The following is a 9,384-nucleotide window of genomic DNA, read 5'->3' as shown; positions in this document are numbered from 1 at the left end:
GCAACCAAGGTACATGCCCTTGACCGGAATCGAATCTGGAATCTTTCAGTCCACAGGGCGACGCTCTATCCACTGAGCCAAACCAGTTACGGCTGTTGCTTTCTCTTGAGTTCAAAGAGCATGTTACGTTAAAGTTAAAGCTGTAAATACTTTATCTCAAGGGTAATTAGTCAAGCACTCTGAAAGTGTTTTTACTCTTAATGTGGTATACAGGAAGATATTAGAATAAGTTTAATCACTTTATCAATCATTATTTGCATCAATGTTGTTTTTATATTACGAGTTTGTTATTGTTATATCAGTTTGTTATTGTTATATCATTTTGTTATTGTTTACTTATTAATAAATTTATGTATTATTTTCATATACATTGTACTCATTTCTTTTATCTCTCACACTTTTATTATAGAGAAAGGGCAAATAGCAATATTAAAATATTTCATCTAATTAATTCCCTTTCAATGTGCACGAATTTCATGCACCGGGCTACTAGTATATAGATAGATAGATAGATAGATAGATAGATAGATAGATAGATAGATAGAGATAGATAGATATATAGATAGATATAGATATATAGATATAGATATAGATATAGATATAGATATAGATATAGATATGTACATATATATATATCTGTATCTCTATATCTCTATCAACCTGTGCACAGAAAATGCCACGTGAAGGACATAGAAATAAACAACCATCTCCAAGCCAGGAAGAGAGTTCCTCCCTTCCTCCCTAGAAACCAAATTTTCCACCATTTGGATATTAGACTTGAGGCCTCCAGAATTATGTGAGACAATACATTTCTGTTGTGTGAACCACCCAGTCTGTGGGACTTGTTATGGCAATCCCAGCAGGCCAACACACCCCACTGTCAATAATGGATAGAACAACTGGAAAGAAGCTCAAAACTGGAATCAAAGTATTGAACACCACAAGAAACTATCTCTAGTGAAAAACATCTCTAACAACCCCTCCCGCCCCCCAACAGCATGAAAATAAATGTCATATGTTTTTTTCTTTTTCTTTTCTTTCTTACCATTTTTTTCCTTTTCTTAGTATCATTTTTGTGCTCTTTTTTCTCCTCTAATTCCTTTTTCTCTGCTGGTCACATTTATTTGAGGTTATTGTTGTCATGAATACATTCATGTTTTGTTCCCTCTGTGTCATGACTTGTCAAGTTGTACTTTGTGCCTTTTGGTCAACATGGTAGATAGTGAGCCACATAACCAGACACCCTGAGAGGAGCAAAAATGGGTAGATAAAGAACAGCCCCATACAAAAAATAATAATAAATTAAAGAATTAAAGGAGGAATCACCAGAAAAAGGAAGTAAATGAAGTGGAGGCAAACAATTCCTCACAGAAAGAATTCAGAGCAATGGTCATAAGGATGCTGAAAAGGATGGAAGACAAATTCAAGAACATATGTAAGAATCAAGAGGAAATAATGAACCAAGAATAAGTGAGGAATAACATAGCTGCAATAAACAACACAATAGAAAGCATCAATAGTAGTCTAGAAGGAGGTGATGACCATATCAGCGAGCTAGAAGATAAGGTAGGAAATAACACCCAAGCAGAGCAGCAACTGGAAAAAAAACTTAAGAAGCAGAAGGAGAGCCTAAGGAAGCTTTGGAAAACACGAAATGAAACAACACCTGCATAATATGGCTGCCTTAAGAAGAGGAAACTGAGCAAAGAATAGAAAACCTGTTTGAAAAAATAATGAGAGAAAACTTCCCTATTAATGGGAAGAAAAAACACACACAAGCCCAAGAAGCTTGCAAAGTCCCAAACAAACGGAACCCCAAAAGACTGACATGAAGACACATCATAATTAAATTGGCAAACACCAACGAAAAAGTAAGAATCTTAAAGGGTCCCAGAGAGACAGAAAGTTACCTAGAAGGGATCGCCCATTAGACTATCAACTCATTTCTCAACAGAAACACATCAGGCCATAAAGGAATTGAATGAAATATACAAAGTGATGGAAAGGAAGGGACTGAATCCAAGAACACTATACGCAGCAAGGCTATCATTCAAAATTGAGGTGAAGTAAGGGGCTTCACAGACAAAAAAGGGCTAAGCGAGTTTATTACCACCAAGCCAGCAATGCAAGAAATGCTGAAGAGACTTCTGTAAAAATAAGAAATAGGAAGGGAAGAAGGAACACAGGCATAAAGAATTAAAATGGTGACAAACAAGTACCTATCAATAATAATCTTAATGTAAATGGATTAAATGCTCCAATCAAAAGACATAGCGTAGCTGAATAAATAAGAAAATATGACCCATATATTTACTGTCTACAAGAAAACCAACTCAAAACAAAGGACTCACCCAGGCTGATAGTGAAGGGATGGGGGAACTTTTTTCCAGGGGAACCGAAATGAAAAAAAAATTCTGGGGTAGCAATACTTATATCTGACAAATTAGACCTCAAAGTGAAGGCCATAACAAGAGATAAGAAAGGCCACTTCATAATACTAAAGGGATCAATTCTACAGGAGGGTATAACTCTGTTAAACATATATGCACCCAGTACAGGAGCACCCAAATACATAAAAACACATCTATGAAGATATCAAGGGAGAGATCAACACGAATACAATCAAAGCAGGGGACTTTAATACCCCATTGACACCACTGGATAAATCCTCTAAACAAAAAAATCAGCAAAGAAACATCAATCCTAAAAAAAATTAATGGATCAGAGGGAATTCACATCTCCTGAACATTTCACCCAAAAGCTAGAGAATATACATTCTTCTCAAGAGCACATGGGACATTTTCAAAGATAGACCACATATTGGGACACATGCAAAGTCTCTTCAAATTCAAGAAGATAGATATCATATCAAGCATCTTCTCATATCAAAATGGCATAATATTAGAAATAAACTACAATGAAAAAATCAAACAATTGGAGACTAAATAGCATGCTATTAAACAACGATTGGGTTACCAAAGAGATCAAAGAAGAAATAAAAAGCATCCTGGTAACAAACAACAATGAAAACAAAACAATCCAAAATCTTTGGGACACAGTTAAAGCAGTCCTAAGAAGGAAGTTCATAGCTCCACAGGCCTACCTCAACAAACAAGAAACAATGGTAATAAATTATCTAACCCTACAACTCACAGAATTAGAAAGAGAGAAACAAGGAAAGCTCAGAGTTAGCAGAAGGAAGGAAATAATAAAGATTATTATAAATGACATAGAGACAAAACAAACACACACACACACACACACACACACAAATACAAAAGATCAATAAAATCAAGACCTGGTTCTTTGAAAGGATAAACATGATTGATAAACCTCTAGCCAGGCTTACCAAGAATCAAAGAGAGAGGACCCAAATAAACAAAATCAGAAATGAAAGAGTTGAAGTAACAATCGACCCCACAGAAATACAAAGGAGTATGAAAAAATACTATTCCAACAAACTGGAAAACCTAGAGGAAATGGACATATTCTTAGAAAAATACAAGCTTCCAAAACTCAATCAGGAAGAATAAAAAAAATTAAACAAGCTGACAACTACCCAAGAAATTGAAGCAGTGATCAAAAATCTTCCAGCAAACAAAAGCCCCAGTCTGAATGGCTTTACAGGGGATTTCTACCAAGCATTCAAAAAAGAATCCTATCCTCCTCAGGCTAATTCAAAAAATTCAAGAGGAAGGCACACTTCCAAGCTCTTTCTATGAAGCCAACATTACCCTAATTCCAAAAGCAGACAAAAACACCACAAAGAAAGAGAACTACAGGCCACTGTCCTGAATGAACATAGACGCTAAAATCCTCAACAAAATTCTACCAATTACATTAGATCATACACTATGACCCAGTGGGATTTATTACAGGGATGCAAGGATGGTACAATATGCCTAAGTCAATAAATGTGATACATCACATAAACAAATTGAGAGACAAAAATCACATAATCTTATCAATCGATGCAGAAAAAGCATTTGATAAAAACCCAATGCCCTTTCTTGATAAAAACTCTCAGCAAAGTGGGAATAGAGGAATCATACCTCAACATTGTACAAGCCTTATGTAACAAACCTAAAGCCAACATCATACTCAATAGGCAAAAACTAAACACATTTCCCTTAAGAACAGGAACAAGATAGGGACACCCACTCTCCCCACCCTTGTTCAACATAGTACTGGAAGTACTAGCCATAAGGATCAGACAAGAAGAAGAAATAAAAGGCATCCAAATAGGAAAAGAAGAGAAAAACTAACATTATTCACAGATGACATGATATTGTACAAAGAAAACCCCAAAGACTACATCAACAAACTACTAATTTGACAATATAGCAGGATACAAAATTAACACTCAGAAATCTATAGCTTTTTTTATACACCAATAATGAACTCACAGAAAGAGAAACTAAAAAAACAATTCCATTTACCATTGCACCAAAAAATTAAGATACCTAGGAATAAACTTATCTAAGGACGTTAAAGACCTGTACTTGGAAAACTACAGGACATTGAAGAAAGACATAGAAGAAGACATAAACAAATTGAAGAACATACCGTGGTCATGGATTGGTAAAATCAACATCATTAAAATATCCATACTACCCAAAGCAATCTATAGATTCAATGCACTCCCCATCAAAATGATAATGGCATATAACACAGACCTAGAACAAGCTCTCCAACAATTCACCTGGAATAAAAAAAGACCCTGAATAGCCACAGAAATCCTGAGAAAGAAGAACAAAGTTGGAGGAATCGCAATATCATATATCAAGCTGTATTACAAAGCCACGATTCTTAAAACTGCCTGGTACTGGCACAAGAACAGACATATAGACCAATGGAACAGAACAGAGAACCCAGAAATAGACCCAAGCCATTATGCTCAATTAATATTTGACAAAGGATGCAAGAGCATACAATGGAGTCAAGACAGTCTCTTCAATAAATGGTGTTGGGAAAATTGGGCAGATACATGCAAAAAATGAAATTAGATCACCAACTTAAACCATACAAAAAAAAATAAACTCAAAATGGATAGAGGACTTAAGTGTAAGACAAGAAACCATAAAAATCTTAGAAGACTCCACAGGCAGCAAAATATCAGACATATGGCGTAGCAATATCTTTACCGATACAGCTCTTAGGGCAATGGGAACTAAGGGGAAAATAAACAAATGAGACTACATCAAAATAAAAAGCTTCTGCACAGCAAAAGAACCATCAACAAAACTACAAGAAAGCCCACTGCATGGAAGAACATATTTGCCAATGCTACCTCAGAAAAGTGTTTAATCTCCAAAATGTACAGGAACTCATTCAACTTACCAAAAAGAAGATAAACAATCCAATAAAAAAAATGAGCTGCCCAAAGGACCTAAATAGCCACTTTCCAAAAAAGAGGACATACAGAAGGCCAAGAGACATATGAAAACATGTTCAAAGTCACTAATCATCCTAGAGATGCAAATCAAAACAACAATGAGGTACCATCTCACACCTGTCAGAATGGCTATCATCAAAAAATCAACAAAGGACAAGTGCTGGTGAGGATGTGGAGAAAAAGAACCCTTTTGCACTGCTGGTGGGAATGCAGACTGGGGCAGCCACTGTGGAAAACAGTATGGAGTTTCCTTCAAAAAGTTAAAAATGGAACTCCCATTTGACCCAGTAATCCCACTTCTAGGACTATATCCCAAGAAATCAGAAACACCAATCAAAAAGGATATATGCACCCCTATGTTCATAGCAGCACAATTTACAATAGCTAAGATTTGGAAACAGCCTAACTGCCCATCAGCAGATGAGTGGATTAAAGAACTGTGGTACATCAACATAATGGAATACTATCCTATATAATAAAGACCTAATATGCTAACTAGACCAAACAGCAGAACAACCATCCCCACGACCTGCTGGACAAAGCCAGGGTTGCATGGGCCAGCTGAGGCAGTGAGGGGCTGCAAGGGCTGGCCAGGGCTCTGAGGGCCAAACCCCTTGCACAAATTTCATGCATCAGGCGTCTAGTGTTGCTATAAAAAAGAAGGAACTTTTACCTTTTGCAACAGAATGGATGTAACTGGAGAGCAATATGTTAAGAGAAATAAAACAGTCAGAGAAAGATAAATATCAGATGATCTCACTCATATGTGGGATATAATGAACAACATAAACTGATTAACAAAAATAGACCCAGAGGCAAGGTAATACTGAACAGACCATCCAACCTCAGACAGAAGTCAGGGAAGGGGGTTAGAGATCAACCAAAGGACTTTTATGCATGCATATTAGCATAACCAGTGGACACAGACACTGGGGTGGTGGGGGCCTGTCCTGGCCGTGGGAGTGGCCAGGAGAGTATAGATCAGGGAAAACGGAGACATATGTAACACTTTAAATAATAATTTTAAAAATCTGAACTCCAGCAGTGAACACGCTTCGTGGACCCCAACATTCCAAAGCAGAAAGTTCGCTGCCTCCCTCTTTCTTCTGCAGCCAGCAAAACAAAAAAATGGTGAGATGTGGGGAAGCAAGGGACTTGGTTGGAAAATTTAGAAGGAGGAATCTCCGAAAAGTCTGGGGCCTCCAGGGGGAGCTGGGTAAAGGTAAAGGTGGCCAAGCCTGCCTTGACTTTTCCAAAGAAGTCTGAGCCCCAGGGTGTTTTACTGGAATCTTTATGTTTTGTCTTTAGAAGTCCTTGCCTAAAGGATACTGCAGAGGCGTGTGTCTACTCAAGGATACATATGCTACTGATAGTATCTAATAGTTAAGTTCAAGCTGCTGTTACAATAACAGCCTAAGGAGGGAGGCGAAACAGGCTGTTTGGTTTAAGCCAAGCAGTCCCTTAGCCCTGTCTTTCACAGAAACGTGTGTGAGAGTATTCATTATTCATCCATCGCTCAGGTGCTGCTGGTCAGCCCCGGCTGAAACAGAAATAATATATTATTTCATTGGAGTAAGACCTGGCTTTCCCAGGCCAGGGAGAAGAATGCCTGTTCAGTAACTTGGGGGCATTGCTTCAAGGAGCAAGACCCTTATTTCTCTGGAAATCCTTGCAGGTAATGTGGATGAAACACCTGTGTCTTCACTGTGTACTTCTACAATGGGATAGAAGTACAGGGCAGACATCCTTCCACCTTCCTCGGATGGACATTTCTCTCTGGTTTATACATGATCCAGAAGGAATTTCCAATTTCTCTTTTCATACCATCCCCTCAAGCCCAAAACACACTATCAGCAAGATCTGGCCACTGCCATTACTCACCTTCATTACAATCAACCCCCACAGAAGGCATCACGGTTTCCCAAAGCCCCAAACTATCCTGGTCACATCTTTTACATTTGAGTACTGTCCCCTGGAGCCCCACCACCTCTCACATTCTTTTGTTTGTTCTATAGGACTTAGGGGATACCTCATCACCTTCCTTATATGTCTGCAGCTGCCACTGTCACCTGTGGGCGGGTAGGTCCTGCTTATGGTGGTGCCCACTATAAGAAAGGGCATTTCAGAGGACAGAAGCTCAGTAAATGTCTGGGGAATATACAAACCACTGAGCAGGCGTCGTCTTTACTCAGATAAAATGCCTCCATTTTCTTGAATGAACCAAGCAAATCTTAGAATCCTTATGTAGTTTGTTTCATAGAATGACAGACAAGAATGGAAAATAACAAGTTTTTTGCTTTTATTTCTCTATTTCTTGACTCCATAGATTGTATTGCTGAGTTCTTTTACATTTCCAACAACATCCTGTTCTAATGCCATGTTATCTAGTTCAGAATCACAAACTAAGGTGAAAGGTGTCCCATTTTGTGTTGCACAATAAAAAAAAAACAACTCTTACTTTCAAACTGGATAGTACAAATACATGTATGGTCAATATCATTCACAAAATTAGGTTCTGAAGCTTAAGGAACCTCTATGAAACGGGACAAATTTACAATTCCTAAAGGAAACAAGGATGCATTTCTAAATCATTGCAGGAACCCAAATGCTACAGCCCTTATTTCCCCAAATAGCCCTGGGCCTCACTACCTAGAACATTGACTGCCCTCTTCTCAAACAGACTAAAGAATTGTCCCCACATCATGTCAGACATGGGCCTGAAGTGTGCCTGACTGAAACGTGGCTCAGGCCTGCTCTTCCTCATCACTCAGAACCTCTTCAGACAGGGATGGGACAGAACTTGGATCCCCTCTATAATCCCTGAATAAAAGCTCAAGGACTTTCAACTTGGTGGTCTCGGCGTGGGCCCTGGGACCCCACAGGAACTGGTAGCGTGCAGGATGTCTGTTGGGCACCTGCCGGTACTCCAGGTACTGTTCCTGCACCCAAACTTTGGTGAGGAGCTCTCTAGGCTCCCCATAGATCCAATGCTTTTTCCCATCATGCACCCCCCTTACCCGCAGGGCTTTCCAAACTTCCTCCTCAGGAACACAGTCACCCTCTGAGGCAATCAGCCACAGAACTGTGACCAGGAGGCCAGTGTTGGGAAACCTGTGCCCATCGCCCACCATCCCATCATAGGTGAGGCCCAAGGTGGTGACCACGACATAGGTGTGGGCACTGGGGTCCACTTCCTTGACATCAATGCCAAAGACCAGCTGCATGACCTCAGAGGCTTCGCCAATGATCTCAGGGAAGTAGTCCTGGTGCTCTTTGATGACCCTACTCAGCATTTCTGCCTTTGTGGTCTGCTCCCTGGTGCGATACTTCAGGAGCAGAAATGCCACCAGGTAAGCCTTCTTCAAATGTAGGGCGCCTTGGAGAGAGGACTTGGCCTCTTCAGAGCCCTGCCTGCTGCTTGGCCCCTCCTTATCTAGGCTGCTGGAGCCCTCATCTTCAGGTTGGCTACATGGAGAGGCTGCCATGGCAGCGAGGGGGAGGCAGGCACCCTGAGGGCTGTGGGGAGGACTTGCTGACTCATCAGCAGCCACCTCATCCAGACTCTCGTGGAATAGGACTGAGAGGGAGGAAGAGACAGAGGAGGAGGGAGATATAGCCTCCACCTCCTCTACCTCCTCAGGCCCAAGCAGCTGCACCACCACCAGGTCGATGTTCTCCTCAGACTTGTACAACTCATTCCTCTGATGGTGAGGCATGATTATCTGTGCTGAGACCGCAGCAGTAGTTGGGCAGAAAGTGGGTAATGAGGACTCACGGACCTGTGAGAGAGAGGGAGTGTGAGGGGCCTCATTTGGGAAATTCACCCTAGGGGGCTCTGACAAAGGCTACTTACAAGTCTGTTTTTCAGAAGTGCTTTTCAGCGTCACAGGTGTCTCTCCTCAGCGACCTGCCCAGTAAGATCCTGAAGGAGGAAGTGAGAAGGCTCCTCAGGGTGCAGCTAGCACAACCCAAGGTTCTGGGAAAGACAG

General features: G+C 40.3%; 1 protein-coding gene across 1 annotated transcript; it reads right to left on the bottom strand.

Annotated features, from left to right (window-relative positions):
- Positions 1 to 8,139: 8,139 nt before the first annotated feature.
- On the bottom strand, positions 8,140 to 9,111 carry LOC129149846 (melanoma-associated antigen 4-like). Its single transcript, XM_054719455.1, has one exon. The coding sequence runs from the start codon at positions 9,109 to 9,111 to the stop codon at positions 8,140 to 8,142; it is 972 nt and encodes a 323-aa protein (XP_054575430.1).
- Between the last annotated feature and the right edge of the window lie 273 nt (positions 9,112 to 9,384).

Source organism: Eptesicus fuscus, chromosome 1 (genome assembly GCF_027574615.1).
Source record: "Eptesicus fuscus isolate TK198812 chromosome 1, DD_ASM_mEF_20220401, whole genome shotgun sequence".
Lineage (NCBI taxonomy): Eukaryota > Metazoa > Chordata > Mammalia > Chiroptera > Vespertilionidae > Eptesicus > Eptesicus fuscus.
This window is presented reverse-complemented; position numbering and strand designations above follow the sequence as displayed.

Bases quoted from the DNA above. Each gene is read 5' to 3' on its own strand.
- LOC129149846 (XM_054719455.1), bottom strand. From the start codon at position 9,111: ATGCCTCACCATCAGAGGAATGAGTTGTACAAGTCTGAGGAGAACATC.